This window comes from Nicotiana tabacum, chromosome 16 (assembly GCF_000715075.1).
Source record: "Nicotiana tabacum cultivar K326 chromosome 16, ASM71507v2, whole genome shotgun sequence".
Classification (NCBI taxonomy): domain Eukaryota; kingdom Viridiplantae; phylum Streptophyta; class Magnoliopsida; order Solanales; family Solanaceae; genus Nicotiana; species Nicotiana tabacum.
In genome coordinates this window covers 155,585,099-155,609,367 of record NC_134095.1, presented here as the reverse complement: position 1 = coordinate 155,609,367, position 24,269 = coordinate 155,585,099, and the positions used below count along the sequence as shown (strand labels likewise).

The window sequence follows — 24,269 nt, the reverse complement described above, 5'->3', positions numbered from 1 at the left end:
ACTACTTCGCCTCTAGCAAAAAAAAAACTACTCCACATAATTATAAAATTCTTTCATATTTAAAATCCTATAAGTATAGTTCTTTGAAATACTGTAGCTAGATTTGAATAAAACGAAATTCTTTTAAAATAAATGTAACATATAGGGTACACGTCTATATTTATCTAAATAACAAAAAAGAGTTTACAAAACCAAATAAAAGTTTACTTACATATATAATAAAGTAAACATACATGCTAGAGAAAGAAACATCACAAAATCAGTCAATATTAAAAAAAAGTTGTTTCTTTTTTCTTCTTGAAGAATATTTGTTTGAAGAGTCAATTTGCATATATGGACATCAAACAAATAACAAAACTTTGGCTATACAATTGCTATTATTAATTTCAATTTAGCACATTTAAGGAATTAAAGGGTATAAGTTGGACCCTTCATTTAGCTGTAGTTAAGCCAATATTGTAAGGGTATAATAATTTTTTCGTTGAAGAATATTAATTTTGAATCATTAGATTATGTGAAAGGTTTTTTTTTTCCAAACTCAACAAGATTGAAATTAGTTTCTAATTGATATTTTCTATAGCGACTTTTAAGTGTAACAAAGAGTATATATAAAGAAAATATTGGTATGACGTGATTTTTTTTTTAAATGTAAACAAATTATTTCGAAAAAACTCTTTACTTTTTTAATTCAAAGATAATAAAAAGATAAGATATTTTTGAACATTAGTAGAGTGTTTTAAAATTATAATAATAGAAGTTATATCATGGATAAACTCAAAAAAACGAAATCTTATGGAATATTTACATAATATCCAGCCATATTTATTGTTTACTTTTTATAGCTAATATAAATAGACGATATACCAATAACACACGATTACACACATATTATATATGGATTATATATAAATTACACATCATCCAGTTTTTTAATTTAATGGTCGCGTGAGCACCTATTCAGGCTGATTAGATAAAGCCAAAAGAAAAATATGAAATAATTTCACTAAAGACTAAAAATATAATTAAAGTTCAGATGAAGACAATTTATCAAAACTCATCCGTTTATAGTGAAATAAATTAATTTTTTGTAACAAAAGAAATAGTGACATAAAAAATAAGATAAAAGAAAATAAATATTAAAAAAATATTAGAAAGATCTAAAAACGAGAAATAAAAGATGACAACAAATTTCTTCTTATGTTTCATCTTTGTTGAGTATAAAAATTTTAAAAGTTTAATCTCATCGATTTCAAATATATTTTTTTTTCAACTCAAATACATAGATTATAAGATAAGGATATCTTAGAATATTTTTTTTAATTTACATTATGTGTCGTTTTTAAAAAATCACTATTACTAACAAACTGATATGATATTCGAATTTGAATTGGAATGCAATTTGAGTAGTTGCATTGAGGTTTAGCCAAGTATGGTGTCGAAAAATAAACTACTTGACAATTTTAAGACAACATATGCAATGTTATATAATAATAATCAACTAATTTGACATTTAATGATTCAAAGAACAAAATTTGTGTATATATAGGGTATTAAAAATTCAAATTCTGGGGCTAGAGATATCGATAAACTTAAAGTGGAGTCATACTGAAATAAATCCGGCCAAAGAATCATTTAGATTTTTAGATAGCCGATTAAAGTGAATTTTAAATTAAGGATAATATTTTCACTTGCATCATTATAAAGTTAATCATTATTATAATATATATATAAAGTTTTAGAAATTGAAATTTCAAAATAGAAATATTTTTGGAAAGAAATTTCAAAATAGAAATATTTTTTGAAAAATAAAATCATACCAAATAAGAGTTCAAGTCGTAGTATAAGAGTCACATCGTAATCAAAGAATCGTTTATATCGTATCAACCTTTGTGCTTTGCCGTAAATATGAGTTATTATTTTACTTTGTATCTATATTTATTGAGAAAGTGTAAATTTTAAGATTATTTACATACAATCCAAATAACTTAAATATTTGACATGATTAGTACCCGCGCATCCACGTGGGTACTAATACTAGTTAAGGATAAAAAGTATATTTCATTGACAGTTCTTATTTTAGAAGTATAAGATCTTATCTTTAACAAGTTTTTAGTAAATCTTTAACGTGGCATTAAAATATTTTCCTCAAAAGTAAATTGAATTCACCAAAATAAACGAAAAAGAAAACGTAAAAAGAAAAAGAAGAAGTCCTATAAAAATAGAGTCTACTACATGCACTCTCCTCAAGTCCTCAGTATCATATTCATCACCCTCCCTTTTTTCTCTCTCTGCCATTTGATTCCAAACTAACTTTCATAATCCCTCTTCACATAACACCTAATCCTAAGTAAATTCCATTTTATCCACTCTTAATCCCACAATTCTTCAAACAAAGATCACTTTTTTCCCTATATAAGCACAAAAAAGTGATCTTTTTGTGTTTTTCTTGTTCTGGGTTTATAGTGTTTTTGGATCACTTTGATTCTTTCTTGTCAAAAATTGATCTTTGGGTATTTTCTTGATTTGGGTCTTTAGTATTTTTGATTGAAAAGCAAAAGCAAAAATAAAAATAAAAAATGGTAGTGAAAATGATGAAGTGGAGGCCATGGCCACCACTATCATCCAAGAAAATTGAGGCTAAGATAATTGTTAATTGTCTTAAAGATTTCAACTTTATGTCAAATGTGCAAATGGGGTTCCAAGATTTTGAAAAATTAAGAGTTGAAATTAAGTGGAAAGGCTCAAAGAGTAGTTCTTTGAATTTGAGCTCTCTTACAAGGAGAAGTAGTAGTGTAAAGAAGAATTTTACAAAGGAAGAGTCTTTAAAGGAAAATGGTGTTGTTGAATGGAATGAGGAGTTTCAGAGTGTTTGTAACTTTTCAGCTAATAAAGATGGTGTGTTTCATCCTTGGGAGGTTGCTTTTACTGTGTTCAATGTGAGTTTATTTCTTTGATCTCTGATCCTTTTAGTCTTTTGGGTTTTTGGCTGTTATATTCTTATGCAATAAGAATACTGAATCCAACTCTAGGGAATTTGATTACCTCCCCTATTATTGAAACTGTTTTTGTCTTTTTCTGTGATATAGCTATTGAAACTCTATGTTATCAGAAAATTACTGAATGGGATCAAATATCTTGACTATATAGTAGCTGGAACTTGACTTTTGTTGAGAACTAGTTCGTGCTTTTGTTGTCTTAAATTAAGTACAGGTGAGCCATTCTTGCGATTTTAGGTCTACCCCATCCCCTTTTAACAGAAGAAAGGCTCACCCAGTACCTAACTTAAGACAAAAAAAGATGATATGGATTGAGCTTAAATGGAGAAGTGAGGATTCATATAGCCGACCTCAAATTGTTTTGGACTGAGGTTTAGTTGTTGTTGTTGGTGGTGGTGGTGAACCTTTCTTGATTTTTGTACTGTGTTATGAATCCTGATCATGTCATATAACTTGTTTGGGATGAATATTTCTTGAATTTCCTCAAATTAGGATACTTTTTGTTTTCTTTAATTGGTTAATCCATGCTTGGTTTTGATTATTTGGTCACAGTGATTCAGTATATTTCAGCAGCATCTGTATGAGCCTCTTCAGAGGATGTGTTAAACTAGAGTTGCTTCATAAAGTTCATCATCAGTATGGTTTTTACCGAATTTTATTACTCCTAGTAACTTAGTGGGTTAAAGTGAGTTTTAACATAATCCAGTTTGATATATTGCTGTCTAAAAAATTGAATAGTGAAGATACTATTCCTGACTTGCATTAGGAGTGAGAAGTTTAAGCTTTTTGGAATGTAATGATTGTCTTTAATGGATCCACTTTTTGAGCTTGTGGGGGTCATTTGTATTGATGTAATATGGATGGTGAGACCTACTATATTCATCATATTTTTCTTTTTGAAAAAAAAAGGAAGAAAAATCCATACTACTGGCATAGTCTGTTATTAATTAAAAATTAGCATTGATTAAGAGTTTCTTGAGCCGAGGATCTTTCGAAAACAGCGTATCTACTCCCTCGGGTAGGGGTAAGGTCAGCATGCACACTACACTCCCCGACCCCACTAGTGGGATTTTACTGGATCGTCCTTGTTGTTGTTGTAGTAGCATTGATTAAGAACCTTGGAGTATATGCCGTTCCAATTTCCATAGTTGTTCTCTTTATGCATCCAACAATAGGAGGTGTTATTGGTCGGTTGCAAGCATATTCTTATGGCTAATTGTTTCGCGGGCATGGCTTTGGCCTTTGTTGCATGTTTCTTTCACTGTTTTGAGACCTATCTTGTTGTTCATAATCGAATATTTCAATCCATTGGTATATTACTAATCCTTTATTTTCAGTTTGAGCTTTCATCTACACTAATTTCTCAAGTTCTCCGCCTTTTCTTCGTGTCATATACTTATTCATACTTCTAATAAATCAGGGTACAAGCAGAGGACCAGATCAAAAGGTAAACATACTTGCTGCAGCGTCATTGAACCTTGCAGACTTTGCTTCTCTAGCTAGGGACAAAGAAGACGGCATTGAAATTGCAATTCCTTTGGAAGCCTCTATTGGCAGCTTCAAAAGTTGCGTTTCACTCTGTGTAAGAGAAACTAGAACATACCTTTTGCTTGCTCTCCTCTATTCCTGCAACCACGTGAATATATTATTTAATCAGTATCTTTCATAGCTACTTGTTAATATATATCTGCAGCTGTTTCATCTAAAGCCATGTTCATATATTTGACAGCTATCTCTCAGCCTTGTGGAATTGAGGAACGGTTACGAAGCTTCAGAGACCATTCCGAAGTTGTGGAATTGAGGAACGGTCACGAAGCTTCAGAGACCATTCCGAAGTTTATCATGTCTGCTCCAGTATCTCCAAACCCTGGAGAGGTTTTGTTGACAGAGAGAAATGAGGTTTCTGCTTTAAAAGCAGGTCTGCTGAAAGTTAAATTTCTCAAGGGATTATCTGCTAGGCAACACAAGAAGGCATGTCATGAAGAGGAAGGCAGTGATGGAAGGAACTCGGTCAGAAGTGAGGACACCGATTATGGCTATCCACTCGACACGGATTCATTTGATGATTCAGACGAAGGAGATTCAGAGGAAGGAAAGGAGGATGAGAGTGTACGGAAGTCATTCAGTTATGAAACACTTGCATATGCAAACCATGCTAGTGGATCATTATACTCAAACACAAGCAGCAGCGAAGACGAGGATTTAGTCCATCATAGCAATCATATTTCAGATGCAGGGCACGGATACCCTGCGGATACAACTGCAGCACTACAAAATCAAACTGCAGAGCAGAGTTCAAAACGCAGAATTCTCCCCTGGAAGAAGAGGAAGTTGAGTTTCAGATCTCCTAAAACCAAGGGAGAGCCGTTGCTGAAGAAACATTATGGAGAGGATGGCGGGGACGATATAGACTTTGATCGCCGACAGCTTTGCTCATCTGATGAGTCTTCTTCAGGGGTAGGTGTCCGTTTTTCTTGCTTTCTTTGTCATGTTTGATTATCCCAGTATCCAAGTGCAATTTGTACTATTATACTTCTTCACCAGTGTGCCTGTCGAATTGAAGATAGCAGAGCTTGATAGCTTTCTTTTGTAGCTACTGTACTTGTAAAGTTGTATCAATTGTCTTGCTGATTTGTGTAATTCTTGCAGTGGTGCAAATCTGAGGAAGGTTCTGCAAATCAATTTTCCGAATTTGGAGACGACAGTTTTGCTGTGGGTAGTTGGGAGCAGAAAGAGATAATAAGCCGGGATGGACAAATGGAGCTGCAGACTCAGATCTTCTTTGCTTCGATTGATCAACGAAGTGAACGAGCTGCAGGTGAAAGTGCTTGTACAGCGTTGGTTGCTGTGATTGCTGATTGGTTCCACTCGAATCCTAAAGATATGCCGATCAAGTCCCAACTTGATTGTCTTATCCGTGAAGGTTCACTGCAGTGGAGGGATCTTTGTGAAAAAGAGACCTATAGGGAACGTTTCCCAGATAAGCATTTTGACCTCGAGACAGTCCTCCAAGCTAAAGTGCGTCCACTCTCAGTAGCCTCGGAAAAATCATTCGTTGGGTTCTTTCATCCCGAAGGAACCGAAGAAGAGGAGGGATTTGACTTCCTTCACAGTGCCATGTCTTTTGACAACATTTGGGATGAGATTTCTAAATCTGCTCGAGAAACTCCTTGTCATGGAGAGTCCTTTGTTTACATTGTGAGTTGGAATGACCACTTCTTTATCCTCAAGGTTGAAAAAGACGCGTACTATATCATTGACACACTTGGCGAGAGGCTTCTTGAGGGTTGTAATCAGGCTTATATCCTCAAATTCGACAAAGACACGACAATTTTTCAAGTACCTAGCGAGACTCAACAATCAGAGGATAAACCATATAGCAATAAAAAGGAGCAAAGTGATATGAAAGAGGCTGCCGATGAAGGCAAAATTGTCATTAGCACCAGTGGCACAGTCAAAATGCAGGAAGAATCAACCTTCGTCTGCACGGACATGGTGCCTGAAAACAAAGAAGAATCCAGCATCGTTTGCAGAGGTAAAGAGGCATGTAAAGAGTACATTAAGAGTTTTTTGGCGGCAATCCCTATTAGGGAGTTACAAGTTGATGTGAAGAAGGGTTTGATGGCGTCTACGCCCCTTCATCAGCGGCTACAAATTGAGTTGCATTACACAATGAGCTTTGACCCTAAGTTTGAGTCATCTTCAGAAGAACTGACCGCTAACAGTTTGGCCATACTACCGTCAGCAGCAGAGTAAGTGACGAAACGACCAATAAAGCTTTACAAGTGATATTACATAATGCTAATCCCTTTTGTGTTTCTACATTTCATTTAGGAATTTTGAAAAGCTAATTGTTGTTATAGTGTTCCCTAGAGGGTGTTTGTCTTTGTTTATCTTTTTTCTTCCTATGCATAAACAACTACCCAGTAAAATCCCACATAGTGGGGTATGGGGAGGGTAATGTGTACGCATACCTTACCCCTGCCCCGATCTTCTTCCTATGCATGGGAACAATAATGTGAATAACTATGAAACTGCTCAAGACTACGCCTTTCTCTTCTCTCGAAGAGGGAACAGAAAGTTGGCATAAATGAATATATGAGTTCCATACTGTTCTTGAGTTTTGTTTGTTTTAGTTTATTTTTATTTAAAAGTATCACATTGATTGAAGGTTCTTGCTTTGGATTTTAGCCGACTGATCCATTGAGGCTAATCGTACTTGCGTGAAAATGGTGTAAATGTATGAACAGCCACAGAGACAGAAGAATCTTAACAACAATAAATTGATGTTTCTGGTTCTATATTCAATTGTTGGGGGTAGAGCCTTTACCCAAGAAAAGGACTATTGATGAAACACAGAAGCAAAGTGATAGTTTATAAAATAGGTCTCATATTTTTTGGGTGTGAAGTGATTGATATGGCATGCCACTCGCAAGCGGAGCTAGAAGCCCAGATATAGGTTCGGCTGAATGCAGTAGCTTTTGCTCAAACAGTATATTCGTGTTAAGAAATTCATTAAATATTTACTATTTGTAAATTTAGAACCTAGTTATTAGTGTTTGACCGCTGTTCTAAAATTTAAAACCCACAAAGTTGAAATCTTAGCTTCGCCTCCGATGCAACTTAAGCAATGTGCAAAAAATGCAATCGCATATATACTTTCTTCCTGTGAGAGTGACTTTTAAAGGGAATAGTTGAGTGACTTTTATGTAACAAAATCAATAAAGAGTAGTGACCTTCCAGTAATAAACTAATACTTGGGATGACCACCCATGAAACTTCCCGAGCAAAAGCTATTATCCGTTGCACTAAAGCAGCTGTATATCAGGAATCTAAACTCTTTTGAGTGAAATAATTTAGAATTCATCCCCTCTCATATTGATTGCTTAGAGTTAGCCATGGGCATATATTCTCAGCTCTTGATTATATGTCTGGTGTCATATTAGTTATTTCTCAATTTGAAGTTTTGTGCTGTTAGGCAATAGTTATGGTTGGAGATTAATTGGCATGACTAGGACAATTCTAGGGTGGTTTTATGTGATCGCATAGTTCTTACCTATTTTTTCAAACTTTCATGTATCTCAGAGGGATATCCTTGGTTAATTTCATAATGTACTCTATTCAGAGGGTCTTTTAGAGGCTTTATTCTACAACAGTCAATTTGATTTACTAGGATCGAAATCTATCATTTATATTTATTTTGTGAAGTTTTTAACACATATACAAAATTCGAGCCAAAATTATTAGGTTCAAATGAACATAGTAGTTACTGTCTAAAGATGCTTGACTAAGGATGCCGCTTTAGCTTGTCAAGATTAGGCTCTTGTTTTAGTTCTTCTTGCATGTATAGATATTTTTGTAGTTGGTAGAACATTTCTAATGTGATGAGATGAATGAAATTAATTACTCCAATAAGGATAAGATCCATCAAAATATTATTCTTTTCAATTCATTTGTTTTAGACCATCTAATTTTAATTTTTATTTGTCTAATATGTTATATAGTTATATAAAAATATAATTTATTGTTAATAATGTAAAATTTTAATATATATGTGTCGTGATGACATATGAAATGATATAGCACCTTCATAAAATCACAAGAATACTTTAAAAAGCTTATTAGCATAAGTAAAGGATACCAACCAATAGCTTTTAACAACAAATTATGGCACTAACAACCAATAGCAAAAGCTATTATCCGCTGCACTAAAGTTGTTGTAGCTATCAGGAATCTAAACTTCAATAGCAAAAGCTATTATAGAGTGTAACGAATGGAAAGAACGACCAAATCTTCGTATTGCAATTTAACTCCAAAATTATGTTTTACTTTTATTAGGACTCTTTAGTTGTTAGTAATGTCAGATAGGCCCTAAGTCATTTTAGGACTTTATATTCAGATAGAAAGAGCATTAAATCTGAAATTTTAGCTTTTAATTTCTTTTCTCTTTTTCTAGTTTCTCTTTCAAGTTTCAATGGTGAATCCACCGTGGGATTCGCCATATTTGGTATCAGAGCTGACGATTCTCTGCCCCAATTCCGCTACCATGTTCAACCAGGCAGCCGTGGATGATTCATATTTCTATGGTTCACCAAATTCATATGGTTATGAGTATTACCATGGATATTCACATTCTTATTCGTATCCGGATCCATGTGTTTATCAGGTTGACAACACCAATCCGGGTTTTTATTTTGTTGAGAGTTGTAGTTCGATTATAAGCACTTATTTTGAAGCGTTGAAGCTATTATGGTTTTCAGATAATATGGTTACTTTCAGTCAGGCCAAGAAACACGATCAACAGTGGATTGAAATCACAGAAAAGGACTGTGAGATTCAACCTTTCATAGTTCATTACACCTTCATATTTTATCTCCTTAGAACTGGTTCTTCGAAAGAAGCTCTCAAGCTTGTTAAGTGTATGGCATTTTTCTCCATTGCTATTAACGGATCAATTATTGTTTGAGTAGAATATCAGAGAGAAATGATAGCTACAACTTCTTATATTTGTATGGAGCTCCCTACCACGTGCAGACAAGTCAATGTTGATAGTGCCGAAGAGGGTGCTGCTGAAACAATGCAATCAGAAGCTTATTGGAATGTTTACAAGGTGATGGGATGTACTAATGAAGTGATTCCAACTCACTTCTTTGATGTGGAGTCCCCAAGAGTTTTGTGGAGTTCTTGTGTGAACTCATTAGTGACCACTAATTCTGCAACTTTAGAGAAATTTTTGAAGAATCTGGAGTGCGAAATAATATCCTCCTGTTTGCACATCTTCATTCAGCACATTTACATTCACGGCTTTAAAATAAATGAACCAAGTATTGTTTTTGAAGCTGGAGGAGGCATCCTTGCGGGATCATGTGAAGACAGTAATGATTTCTTTGAGGTGTCTGCTTGAAGTAACCTTGAAGGTGATACATTTAAACTAAAGTTCTTGGTGAACTATATTGTGTTGAATTGTTCTTCTGCGAAGTCGATGAAGTCCAATAAGTTTGTAATGTAGGAATGCGAAATTAATTCATCCAATGCAGTAACTATCAATAGGATTCTAGACTCACTATGGTCATTGTTACTCTCGTTTTACAGTTATCCTGTGGAGAGTAAGGAATTCTTTAAAGATCTATGGAAGTTTCTTGTGGATAAATAAGGTAACAAAAGTTTTGCCATCTGTTAATAGAGTGGATGCGCTGACATGGATTAGAGTCTCGTCCCTGATTACATCATTTGTAAATGTGTACTCAAATCTCGAAGCTACGGATATTGTCCTAACAATTTGCTATGAATTGTCAAAAAGAAATATTAGTTGTGGGACATTCATGATATCATATTATGTCCACAATGCACAACAAGAAGTTTCCACTGGAAACAATTTCGTCTCGGTTTCTAGTACAAATGATTTGCTTGAAAGAGTTCTAGTTGCTTCTTCTGTTAGCGATTGTATGGAGTTGATTAAAGTGCACATATTTGTAAAAACCAGTTATCAAATGGTATCCTGATATTGTTTGGTGCAATTCTTGTTTTTGTGATGCTATGAACATAAGGTATGCACATTATTTTCCACAGAAGTTGCCTCATAGGTCTTTAGACCATGAATTGGGTGAGGACAGAAATGAGGTTACCATTGGAGAATTTATCAATCTTGGGGATGATAAAGCTTGTGTTGTTACTACAGAGAAAGCATTAGTTTATGCTCTATATGAGTCCATTATTTTTGCGCCACGTCCCAATAGGCCTGCAAGTCTTCACCAGAGTGAATTTGGCAAGGATATACTTTCAACTGTCAAAGGAAAAGCTGGTAGTATTATCCTCTTGATCTGGAGGAATGTTGCAGTTTATTTCACTTACCCTGCGGATTTGCCCCACAACTTTTGCTTATCAGCCTTGAGGACAAGGTTTCTATAAGGGAGATGGAATGTAGCGAATGGTAGGAACGCCCAAGTCTTCGTATTGCAGTTTAACTTCAAAATTATGCTTTATTTTTATTAGGACTCTTTAGTTGTTAGTAATGTCAGATAGGCCCTTAGTCATTCTAGGACTTTATATTCATATAGAAAGAGCATTGTCATGGTATGTTGAATGAAAATCTGAAATTTTAGCTTTTAATTTCTTTTCTCTTTTCCTAGTTTCTCTTTCAAGTTTCAATGGCGAATCCACCATGGGATTCGCTACATAGAGTTAGCCGTGGGCATATATTCTCAGCTCTTGATTATATGTCCGGTGTTATGGTTATTTCTCATTTTGAATGTTTTGGGCTGTTAGGCAATAGTTATGGCTTGAGATTAATTGATATAGCTAGGAAAATTCTAGTGTCATTTTATGTGATCGCATATGTTCTTGTCTATTTTTTCAAACTTTCATGTTTTTTTCATACTTGGTTAATTTCATAATGTTCTATTATTGATTTATCAGGTTTGAAAATCTATCATTTATAATTACTTAGTAGAGTTTTTTTTACCACATATACAGAATTCGAACCAAAGTTACTAAGTTATGGATGAACCTAGTAATTACCTTCTACATCCGCGACAGAAGCCCTTGAAGATGCTAGACCAGGGATGCCGCTTTAGCTAAGTCAAGATTACGTTCTTGTTTTTGTTTTTCTTCTATGTATATTTTTGTAGTGTTAACACTTCGAATGAAATTAATTAATACGGATAAGACCCATCAAAATATTCTTTTCAAAAGAAAATTGGTCCATGTAATCTTATTTATTATTTGTCTAATATTTTATATTGTTATATTAATAAGATAATATATTGATAATACTGTTGGAGTAACTTTTTAAAATATGTATATCGTGATGACATATGAAGTGATCTGCCACCCTTACAAAATCACAAAAATATGTTAAAAAGCTTATTAGCATATCTGAAGGATACCAACGAATAGCTTTTAACCACAAATTATAACACTAACAACTGCTCCCTCCGTTTCATATTAGATGAGATAGTTTAACTCGGCACGGAGTTTAAGAAAAAAGAAGAAGACTTTTGAAACTTGTAGTCTTAAAAGCTTAAGAGGTAAAAAGTTTGTGGGACCATGATATTTGTGTGGCTATAAAAGTTTCTCATTAAGGGTAAATGGGTAAAATGAAAGAGTTTAAAGTTGCATTATTTCCAAATTTAGAAATGTGTCATTTGTTTTGAAACATATTAAAAAGGAAAGTACATCATCTAACATGAAACAGAGGGAGTAAGACCCTCATGAAAACTGAAAACTTTAGGTAATACGAGAATTACTTTACAGAGTATATTTTCATAAATTTTTCATTATCCAAGAAAAATAAGTAGCAAAAACCCAATAAATCAAATCGTAATATAATGATGTGAGATAAAAATTAAGAAAGAACATTTGGAGAAGATCAACCTGTTGTGAAACTGCTTAATACATTTTAATATTTTTATTTTAGGGTTCTCGTTTTAATTATTTTTTCCTTTATATTATCAGTGTCGGGTATGTGGGCTAAATGGTTCTCATATTTTTGGGTGAGAAGTGGACCTACAAATAAGTGATCTGGTCATTTAAACAATGTGCAAAATTTTTAATCGAATACATACATTTTTAGATGAGATGACTTTTAAATCAATTGGTGAATAATTGTATGATTTTAATGTGATAAAATAAAGAATAATAACTTAATTGTAAGACTTTATGTGATAAAGTAAAGAATAATTACTTTTTTGCAGTAGACTAATACTTAAATAACCATCCACGAAATTTTCCCAGCAAAACTAATGTCCAATACACTAAAGTAGCTGTAATTATCAACAATCAGAATACTTTTGAGTGGGATGAGTTAGCACTGCGCATAGATTCTCAGCTTTTGATTATATTTTATTTCGAACAACATTGAGGGATTGTGATCCATGAAACAAAAAGAAAATAAAAAAAATTACTATATGTATATAATTACAACAAAAAAATTGAAAGGATAGGGGAGTCACAACTCCCAACCAAGGGAGTCGTTATGTTTACTATGTCCCCTTATTCATGACATGCTATGATGCCCCGGGATAGTCTCGCGAAGATCTTTGATCCGAACATTTGCATCTACTCACTCTTAGAGGATGAACCACGCATTCGCTATCGAAGAATATAGCAATCGAAGAGCTATGGCTAGGGCTGTCTAAGGGGAGGGAAGTACTTGAATTGGTACCGGTACGATAGCTCCGTACCGGTCTAGTTTGGGTGTAGGGTTTGGACTGGTAGGGTACCGAAAAAAGTACCGATAGAATTTGTTCAGTTGGTACCCTTAAGGTACCGGTTCAGTACCTTCCCAGTTCCCATTTCATTTACCCTTTTGTACAATTAGCCAACTGTTATTTTTTTAAAAATAGTCGTTGGCAACGACCAAATGGCTATTTTTGCTTTCCTAGCCCCCTAAACACCCCCTACCCCCTAATTTATATTTTTAACCTCTAAGTTTATTCAAATACATTTTGGCCCTATTTTAAAACTATAAATACCCCATTTCATTCTTTCAATTTTTGCATAAAACTCTCTTATCTCTCTAATTCTCCATCTCTCTCTATCTCTAATTACAATTAACCTTCTATCATTATTATTAAGTTTCGGATTTATTTTTCAAGAATAGGAACATGTGAAGGGCGGGTATGGAGTTTGGGTAGGGGAGCCCGGGGAATTAGAGGAGGAATAGATTTTTGTCATACGTATGTTGTTATTTATTGTTATTTTAATTATTTATTATTAAAAATAACTCCTAAACTGGTTAAAAATCCTAGTCAGTCCGGGTTTATTCGTTACATACAAGAGACATATAATATTGCTTTTCAAGGTTTTTCTAGAACAACTATTAGAAATAATGTTTGTGATGATAAAGAGAATGAAGGCTTGCTGAAATATTGGATTAAAGCGGAGAGAAAAAACTTTGACTTTCCAGAAATAATTCAAGAAGACAACGATGCATATAGTGAAATACTATCTACTAGAGACACCAGGAATGCAGAAGAACAAGTGCTATCAATTTCAAGAGAAGAACCAATAAAAGTTATTGAAAAATTCCATAAATCGTTCAAAAGAATTTGTAATTTTATTTTGATAAGTATTAAAATAAAAGTATTGAATTTTTTTGCATTCATTAAAGTTTGTTTGTATTTAAATATAATATTTTTTAAAATTTTAATTTAAAAATACCCCTAAGTACCTTTACCGTCCCCTTAAGTACCCATTCCTTAGGACTAGTAGGGGTACTGGTACAGTACCCATAAAAATATCTTTACTCGTACCGTTAAATCCCCTTAACCAAAGTCCTCTTAACGAACCCCCCCCCCCTCCCCCTCCCCTTATCGGTACAGCCTTTGTACCCAATCCCCTTAAGACCCAATATCCATCAACAGTGGTTGTGATGGGTTTCTTGCTATCACACCTCAGCATGGTTGGGCATACGGCCACGGACATAAGTCGCGCCCCGCCGGCTTGTAATCTTATGATTGACTATTGAAATTGTAAAGCAAATCAATCTTAATGTGGCTATGTGACATCATATGAGTGGGAATAAAAAATATGGTTCACCAACATTTTTAGTTTTTAATTTATTTATTTTTAGGGGTCAGAGTTAAACGATCCACAATGATCCACCTATATCAATTTAAGCTGCCATTCCACCAACAAAAATAAATACACTATCTGTGCTTCAATCTACTATATAATTTTAAGAGAGTATAGTAATAAGCCGCACACGTAGGGTTTGTGCATCACATTAATGATTGATCTGCCTATTAATTACTTTCCTCCGGTCCAAAATAAGTAATTTTTGGGCCTTTTTCTTATGGTTCAAATAAGTGATTTTTTCAAATTTCAAGAATAAATTAATTATTTTTTCCTACATTACCCTTGGAGTAATTAATGTTGGAGTATGTGTTAGGAGTGTGTATGTGAAGAGATAATAAAGGTTAATATAGTCAATTTCATAGCTAATTAATGTAAAAGGTGAATTTCTTAATATGTGTGAAAACAACCAAAAAATCACTTCTTTTGAACCGGAGGGAGTAATCTTGTAATAATAATTAATACAGTTGCCAGTACTCACCTAATTCGTCTTAAAAAGTGAAAGATATTACTTCCTCCATTCACTTTACTTTTTCACTCTTAAGAAATAATAAATGAAGTATATAATTTATCATGATACCCATATTAATTGATGCATATTTTATTTGATTTGAGAAAATAATTTGAAATGAATAATAAATATTGTGGGTATAACAGGGAAAAAAATATTATCTTGTCTTGATATGCGTAAAGTGACAAGTAAAAATAAAAATCTATTTTTAATATACATGCCAAGTAAAAGTGAACGGAAGGAGTAATAAGATTCCTTTTTGTTCTTCTTATATATCTTAAATCCTATTATATCATTCAACAAACACTAATTTATCTTCTATTTTTTGTAAGTTAGGTTGATTTTCTCAATCAAAATTGTGTTAACTTCTTTTTAAATATTTAACAATTGACAGATTATGTTACTCCAAGAGGCAGCGATATCAAAAAATGCAACACATCCTGACTTCCTTATTATCGTTTTATTAACAAAGTTCCATAAAACGTATTTTCTAAGTAATTCTTAAATATCAACATCTTTTTAGATGAAAATAAACTAAATATCTTAAGTCTTAATGTAATAGATTGTAATGAACTGGAATCTTTTATTATTTGCTTCTTTTTTTGTGGTGTTGGCAGCCTATACAAATGATTATTGGGTGGTTTTTAACGGATATGGTAACCCCCCCTCCCCCCCCCCAAAAAAAAAAATTAATCATTTTTTCTACTCTCAGATATATATTAGTCATTTTAACAAGTTGAATATGTTTAAACATATTAGATTTCTTAGAAAAATAAGAACTAATTATACTTTTTTCTCAAATCTTGTCATACTATTCCAATCAGTAGAATGTTAATGAAGTGAAACGATTAAAAGAGAGATAGTTGGCGTTCTTAAGAAGAGTACAAAAACCTTAAAAGATGCACGAAGATAGTATGATACATACTATTTGATATATGTCGAAAAAAATGGCTTTTGGGCATAGTACATCCATCCATAAACGGGTGAAATTCAAAAATAACCAAATTTACAAGTGGTAATTGAAAAATAGCTACAGTTTCAAAAGTAATTGAAATTTAGCAACTTTTATGTAAAGATAAATCTGAGCGGAAACACTATTCAAAATCCGGAAAATATTACAGCATAATATACTGGTCCAGCATAATATGCTGGAAGTTCATACACAGGTACTCCAATCTCCAGTATATTATGCTGGAACTTTCCGTGTGTTGGAGTTCCAGCATAATATGCTGGAAGTTCATACACGTCTACACCAATCTCCAATATATTATGCTGGAGTTTTCCGTATTGCAGCAAAATAGTGGCTATTTTTCAATGACTTCCACCACGGAGAAACAATGTAAATCTCCTAAACTAGCATTTACACGCACAATTAACAACAATATAAAACACTAAAAAAAAAAGGAAAAGGAAAGGAAATGGACTCAACTTGCAATTTAAATTACCTAAATTGCAGATGGAACCACTTCAACCAAAGGAGTAGTTAATGGAGTTGGTAGTGGAGAATTTCTACAAATTGGACAAGTTGTATGAAGCCTTAGCCAAGGATCAATACACTTGACATGAAAAATATGGCCACAATCAGGCAATATCCTAAGTAAATCACTATCTTTATAATAAGCCAAACAAATTGAACATCCAGAGACATCAAACTCTCCTTTATGAACTTTAGCCTCAGAATACAATAACTTTGGATAATTTCTCAAAATTTCTTCATTTAAACCATTATCAACTGTAATTGTGGTCATAGAGCTGCCATGAGAGGAAGATTGATTATAATTAGGCACGTTAGAATTGTTGCGCGATCGCGTTCGGATGCATAAATATGTAGCATATGCTATGATTGCTAGTAATACTAGGATTCCAAGTGAAAATCCAAGGCCATAGCCATAATTCTTACCAAAGGTTTCTTCACTTAACTCTTGATCTGAACCTTCACTACTATCTTCCATAATTGTGCTGTTCATGTTGAAGAAAAAATGGAGGTTTTAAATTGGATTTTTGAGGCTAAGGAAGAAAGAATTTGAGAGATGGAAAGAAAAGGGAGATATAAATATTTATTTGAGTTAGCTTTATATATATAGTAATGAGAGCTGACATGATGTCACGAAGGACTCAAGCAACTTAAAAAATGGTGTACCAACAGGATTGTGGTGGAGTAGTGGCTATTTATTTATCAGATGTCTCGGGTTCGAGCTTAACCTATAAGGATTGCAGTGGAGTAGTGATTACTCATATATCCTTCGGACGTATCGGGTTCGAGCTTTGTATATGGAGTCTCCTTGGTTAAATAACATTTTACCCCCAATGTGGGACTATCCCATGCAAATTCGGATTTAGTCGGGCCCAAATACAAATATCGAATACTGAGTGAAAAATTAAAAAAAAAAAAAAAAAACTTAAAAAAGGGGTTGAGCAGGAAAAGGTCTTTTTTTTAATCAAATGTCACCTAAGGGACAATCCAGAAAAGGTGTTATTTAGGAGAGTTTGGTATGAAAGGAAAGTATTTTTTACATTTTCTAAGAAAGAGGAAATGACTCCTTTGACTTTTAGAAGCAAGTCATTTTTCTTCGTAATTATCTCTAAATCGTAACTTGATATCACCGTTTTAACCAATATTTAGACCTTATTATAAATATTTAAATACCTAAAAGTTTCATCAAAATGCTATCTGATTTGTTAATATTAGTAATCTTTAATAAATCATTTCCTAGAACTTTTTCTGGAAAATGGCCTTACCAAAACATATCCTTAGTTTCATATCTATACAATCATATCATTTATAAGTTATTAATGTAAATTTCTAGGATAAATACTAATCAGTAACATGATAAAAATAATACATACTAGTAAGTAATAAGATATAATATATAGGTATTACAACATCATGGTATATAATAATAAACTTAAAAAGAAAAAGAAAAAAAGGGTAGCCCGGTTCACAAAGCATCCCGCGTTCATGCAGAGCCCGAGGAAGGGCCGCACTCCAAGGGGGTGTGATGTAGGCAGTCTACCTGATACAAGCGTCAGTGACTGATTCCGCGACTCGAAACAGAGACAACTTGATCGCTGCTCCAAGGCTCCCCTAATTAAGTTTATAATAATAAACTTAAACCTTTTTATATATTTGTGGGGAGTGGGTGGGTTTGGGGGGGCGGGGGCAAGTTGAGTTCATTACCCTATGTATCTACCAAAGGTTTCAACTTGGCTAGTTAGACTCTTACAACCTATCTATTATTAAATGTCAACTGGTTTGTTTCATTGTCTGGATCTAGAATTAAACTCATTCTTTATCAAAGTTTGACTTTAATAACTGACTGGTGGAGTCGACAAATTTATATGAGGAAACGTACCCCAAATAACACCAAGGTAAAGGAAATTTAGGTGATATTTGACTTGGAATTTTTTTTTTATTTTTAACTTGTTTTTTTAAAAAAAAATGCCTTCCAATTTAGGATGATCCGTAGTATTTTCACATTTCCCCTCAAATGTGACTCGAACTCAGGACCTAACGATTGTGGATGAAGGTGCTTTACCAACCGAACAAGCCTCACTTGTCTAATTTGATGTTGACAAAATTAGTTTAGGGGATGATTTTTTTGGGAATTAATAGCTCGTAATATCAACTCCTACCACTTAAAATAAATATATATTGACCCAAATGAAGTCACTAACATGCTAAAGGATGAAAATAGTCACTACTTACTTAAAAAATGCAGGTACCTGTACTTGTGAGATTGGGAGTGCCGAAGCCAAAAACAATTAATAAGAAAATTTTGAAAATACAAGAATGTAATACCTGAGTTTGACTTTGTATGAAATAATTTTTGGACTTTCTTTGTCGCTATACTAAAAGCTTCATGTCGTTTCATTGATATTAGATAGGGCAAAAATTACTTTTAGCTCGTGGCCGAAATTATTTATATTCGGTAGCTGCATAACATTTATATTTATATATATATATATATCTGTATATTTCAAAAGGGCGTAGATATCTTTCTCATCCTGTAACTTATGTTTTCAGCAAAGCAGCGTTAAAACGCCAAGGCAAAGGGGACCAATGAAATAATTGATCTCAACTATCCATATATTCGTCCCTGAAGTCAATAAAATCGACTGGAAATATATGCTTTCCTTAGAAGAGATAAGGGATAATAATCCCCGAATTAAAGATACATGATTACTTTAGCCCATGTTTAATTGAATTTTTGAATTCGGAATTAACAATCTCGAGAATAATTAGTCATACAATTGGGTATTATTCTATCCCATATTAAGGATTGGATAATAATCTCGGGACACTAAAATGACAAAGTTACCCTTTTAAGATTAAAATCAAAAATAAAAATTTGTCTCAGCTTATTTAAGATACACCAAACACATATTTATATTGTATCCCGTATTCCTATGTTTCGTCCAATGAACCCAACATCTAATAAAACTATATTCACTAAATTCCCGTTATTATTTGATCCCCTTATTATAATCCTCATCATTATAGCCCCGGGATAACTTGCTCCCTTACCAAACGACCCCTAAGGTTCCTATCTAATTTTAGCTATGCCTCATCCTAGTAGGTTTCTGCACCGTTGGGCCAGCAAAAGTACTTGCTCCAATCTAGTGTGTGCTTCTGTTCTTGTCCGAGCTCACTCGTCATTCATCAGAAAGCTAATACTCTTTTACATACCCCTAAAAATATAATCTTCCTCATTGAAGCAAGCTACTTTAACTATGAAATGAGTGGGACAAGTCGAGTTAGACGAGAGGCAGGGATGAAGTTTCAAAGAGGCTCGATCGAACCCAAGAACATGAAGATCTTGTTTTTTGGGAGGCTCCGCCAAAAAGAACCAACAAATCACTGTTGGGTCAATATCTTTGATCCGAAATCTCAATCACTATCATCTCTATAATAGAAAAGACAAGACAAAGCGATTGATGAGGCAGCTATACATTGAAGAAACAATGAAGATGTGACATTATATATCAGTCTGGAAATCAAATAATTGAATAAAGCTGTGGTTCAAAACATGTCGCAAAAATCTTTCACCACTCTTACAATTGTCAATAACCATTCAGTTTGCATAAATAAAATTCCTACAAAAAGCACATTCCTGGATGTCATTTCTTATCAACCCTATCATCAAACCCAAGACCAGGGGTTGATACTTCCTTGCCAGAATAACTCCTGTTATCTGCCAAAAGACACATGAATTACTGTTGTGCACATTGCACTCTTTGCGCACCACCATGCATATCGTCGTCGTCATCTTCCTCGTATGCCTCTTGGGCCTGCTGCTGTCTCTTCCTACGCATCTCTTCTTCCATGTTCACGTCATGCAAAGTGGTCTCCTCGCACTCGTCCAATTCCATATCGGATGCTTGTGTTTTAGGCCTTGGCGGCAGTACTGCTTCAAGGTTCTTGCACAGCTCTGGAGCTAATGTATCGGGGAAGTCCACGGTGAAGTGAATGTACAGTTTTCCCCTCATGAATGGCCTTTGGTACATTGGCATTCCTTCATCATTTATGCCCTTAAATTGATCTAGGTGCCAAAAAGAAATTACATGATCAGTAAACATGAGGATATTTTTCAGACAACTTGTAAGTAAAACATTGGCAATCACAACCATGAGCAAATGACAATCATGTAGACATATATGTATAGATAGAGAGAGAGTGTGGAGTTGGATACTTATTCTAAATTTCCCGAGCAGTGTCCGCCTGTCCGGTACCTGCTTTAGGGCCCGACTAATCCGGATTCCCGTTAGAAGTCCCACTTTGGGGTTTAAAGTACTCCCTACCAAATGCAACTTCATTGCTAGGGCTTGAAGTCGAGACCTTTGGTTAAGAATTTTTTTATTTTAGCACTAAGTGCTGAAAATGTAGACATATACATGTAAATTCATATATGCATAAAAAAAAAGAATAGACCAAGAACTACAATGAAGTGCTTGATAATTGTCTAGTTACCGGTTTGAGGGCTCAAAGAAAAGCATACAAATTCCAGGAAATTAATTAATTAATTAATTAATAGAATTCACATCAAATATATTAAGTTAGTACTAGACAGCAGTTGCCAAGGGGCATAATTGACAGAAGCAGCCTATACAGGGAGACTCCAATACATTGCAAATGATAATTAAACACAAATATCAGAATCAAAAAGCCATCAAGTTTCTTCAGCTTACCAGGCTTGACAACTTCTCCAGGTTGGGATTTAATGAGCAGCTGTCTGCTGTCTAGGTGAGTCAAGACGAACTGGAAACCACATAGAGCCTCAGTCAAGGTCAAGGTGTGCTCTGCAAAGAGATCATCTCCCTTGCGCTTAAACTTAGGGTGTTCCTTCTGCTGTAATATAAAAACTATGTCCCCAGTAATTGTTTCGGGCTGTGAAAGAACACAAACCATGTTAAGAAAAATCAACACAGTTTTGGTCATTAAGAAACAAAACATTTCAAACACTTTGTTGCATATCTTACCGCTTCGTCAGCCTCTCCTGGGAATGTAATCTTTTGTCCATTCTGCATACCCTTCTCCACATGAACTTCCAGCACCTTCTTCTCCTGCACAACTTTCTCACCCTTACACTGTGGGCACCTATCTTTCTCATTGATTTTCTCACCAGTACCCTTACACTCATTACAAGGGTGCTGCATCTGCTGGATCATGGGGCCAAGTTGTCTGATGGAAACTTTCATTCCAGACCCTTGACAGCCCGAACATTTCATTGAAGCACCTGATTTAGACCCTACTCTGGAAATACAAATATAGAACAACTGTCAGCAGATCCTCATTAGATTATGAAAAATTATAAAAAATGAGATTGCATACTTACCCCTTGCACTTTGAGCACAACACATTCCGAGATAGTGATAGCTTCTTTGATGTCCCATTGTAGAGATCCTCCAAAGAAACCTTGAGAGAGTGGACAACATCCTCCCCTTTCCTTTGCCTTCTTCCTCTGCTGCTTCCACCACCTGGACATCAAATAATCCGTATCCGTGAGGAATTAATTGGAGATGCATAAAGGGAATCAGTACTTCAACTACAAACATGCTTGAAAACATACCGCCAAATCCACCGCCGCCAAAGAATGACTGGAATATGTCAAATGGGTCATGTGCCCCACCTCCACCCCCCATTCCTTCCTTAAGAGCATCTTCACCGTACTGATCATAAATCTCACGCTTCTCTGGGTCACTCAAAACCTCATAGGCTTGGGCAAGCTCCTTAAACTGAAATATAAATTTGAAAACAAAATAACTAATCTATTGACAACACTGCAAAGCAAGCATCATAACCGCTCCACTAAAAACACAATCAACATTAAACACAACCATTACAGCTCATATTTTGACACTAAGATACACATTCTTAGTGAGCAAATAAGTAACCCAGCCTAGAGCAGAAGTATTGCCAAACATATCATGATAACTGCGCAGTTTCACATAATACCTAACATCTAAAGTTGAGAGCTGAAACTGAAGAACACAAGGTGTCAATTACAAAATAGGTCAAGGTGACACCAAAACATTTAACTACTTCTACTTCGGTGAAGCAGAAAAATTAGACACAATAATCCTTTCTTTCAAATATATAGAATTCTTTTTTACCCACCACCACTGACTCGAACTTCCAACCTACCGTATAGGAGTAATGGTGTCTCACAAACTAAGTCAACCCTGCCAGAGATCACATTAAAAACTCCTGTTGACCAATTGCCAGACGCCCAGACCTAAATAAGGTTAAAAACAACATTTTTATACATCTATAGCATATAATAACCCCTTTACACAAAGAGAAATACATGTTTAAAATCCCAGGTATGACTTTTGTTTATTTATTGAGTTCCCTAGTCATAATTCCTGGCTCCGCCACTGCCTCAAGTAATACACCAAAAGGTAGGTTAGATAGACAAGAAAAAATTCAGCTAATTTTTTTGTTTAACCACTACTGGAATTTGAACCCTAGTCCCCTAGGACTCATTCCACCTTCACTAACAACATTAATTTTACCGTTTCAAATTTCCCAGTACAATTATAAACTACTAAGACGGATCCTAGGTAAACAGTAAAAATTACAAAACTGTAAATCCATAAACAAAAAAAGAAAGTCAGAATAGTAAAACAGTATATTAAAAAAGTGAAGAATTTTACTTTTTCAGGATCGCCGCCCTTATCAGGATGATTTTTAATGGCGGCTTTACGGTAAGCTTTTTTCAGATCATCTTGTGAAGCACTCTTAGGAACTCCTAAGATCTCATAGTACTTCGAGTTGTCACTCTTCTTTGGTGCTCTCCCAAACATCTTTGATTTCAACTTAATTACTCAATTTTCACCTGCAAATCACAAATCTAATTCACCAACTATGAATTTTGATTACGTTTAACTGAATTAAATCAGCAAGAATTTATATATTTATAGTAGTACGTACCGATTGAAAATTGAAATCCAAAGTTGAGAAGATTTGGGATTTAGGTATTTGGGAATGAAAAGGAGAAGAGGAAGGAGGCGGCTAGCGTATGATCTTTGGTTTTATTGAAAGGAAGGGAATGAACGGCCTAGATTTGTTTTTGGGCTTTAATAGCGATTGGGGGTTAATAGAAGAATCTAGAAGGTCTTCAATTTTGTGCGGTCATAGGTAGGCTCACCGATTTAAAATTGGATTTAACTCTATGTTCCCACTCAACAACCCTTGTTTACCTAATTGTATATTAATTACCGATAGTGTAGATAATCAAATTCTTTTTTACACTATAAGATTATGTTTACATAGTCAATATAATACCATAAGTGGGATCTGGAGATTGAGGTATACGCAGGTCTTACCTTACCTTATGTGAGGTAAATAGGTTGTTTCTGATGGACTCTCGGGCTTCGGCTCAAGAAAAGTGTTATCGAAAGAGGTGTAAAAAATACAAGAGAAAAAAAGCTAAAATAAAAATACTTAAGAAAGAAAAGTATTCACAACAAAAATAGTAAAGATAACCAAAATAAAGGAAGAATATTAGTAATTAAATTAAAAAATAAGATAATTGTAGAGTAATAATAATTTATATATACTGATAGAGAAGGGGGAGGGCATATAAAGTGCTTTAAACTAGAACCATACTCAAATTTTTACTTTTTATGAATAACTAACGTATATTCCTACTATTAATAAGCCACGGTTTGAGGAGCTTGGGGTCAAC

At 34.2% G+C, this 24,269-nt stretch overlaps 3 protein-coding genes across 5 annotated transcripts; 1 reads left to right on the top strand and 2 right to left on the bottom strand.

The window, feature by feature from the left end:
- Positions 1-2,245: 2,245 nt before the first annotated feature.
- LOC107773986 (uncharacterized) lies at positions 2,246-11,105 on the top strand. 2 transcript variants are annotated; one of them, XM_075233509.1, is made up of 6 exons: positions 2,246-2,936; positions 4,417-4,578; positions 4,772-5,453; positions 5,646-6,748; positions 9,531-9,913; positions 10,089-11,105. In XM_075233509.1, exons 3-5 carry the CDS (start codon positions 4,839-4,841, stop codon positions 9,898-9,900), a joined length of 2,088 nt encoding a protein of 695 aa, XP_075089610.1. In that variant the 5' UTR covers positions 2,246-2,936; positions 4,417-4,578; positions 4,772-4,838; the 3' UTR covers positions 9,901-9,913; positions 10,089-11,105. The 2 variants fall into 2 exon arrangements, with proteins under 2 accessions (XP_075089610.1, XP_075089611.1); XM_075233510.1 differs by having other exon boundaries at positions 8,953-11,105.
- A 4,922-nt stretch (positions 11,106-16,027) lies between these two features.
- On the bottom strand, positions 16,028-17,118 carry LOC107801991 (RING-H2 finger protein ATL70-like). The gene has a single exon (XM_016625423.2). The coding sequence runs from the start codon at positions 17,046-17,048 to the stop codon at positions 16,527-16,529; it is 522 nt and encodes a 173-aa protein (XP_016480909.2). The 5' UTR covers positions 17,049-17,118; the 3' UTR covers positions 16,028-16,526.
- A 2,914-nt stretch (positions 17,119-20,032) lies between these two features.
- LOC107801992 (dnaJ protein homolog 2) lies at positions 20,033-23,650 on the bottom strand. Of its 2 annotated transcripts, none has more exons than XM_016625424.2 (7): positions 23,513-23,650; positions 23,236-23,417; positions 22,149-22,314; positions 21,915-22,056; positions 21,559-21,832; positions 21,268-21,466; positions 20,033-20,621 (listed from the first exon to the last, which is right to left on the bottom strand). In XM_016625424.2, exons 2-7 carry the CDS (start codon positions 23,383-23,385, stop codon positions 20,293-20,295), a joined length of 1,260 nt encoding a protein of 419 aa, XP_016480910.1. In that variant the 5' UTR covers positions 23,386-23,417; positions 23,513-23,650; the 3' UTR covers positions 20,033-20,292. The 2 variants fall into 2 exon arrangements, with proteins under 2 accessions (XP_016480910.1, XP_016480911.1); XM_016625425.2 differs by having other exon boundaries at positions 23,236-23,432; positions 23,513-23,647.
- Positions 23,651-24,269: the final 619 nt, after the last annotated feature.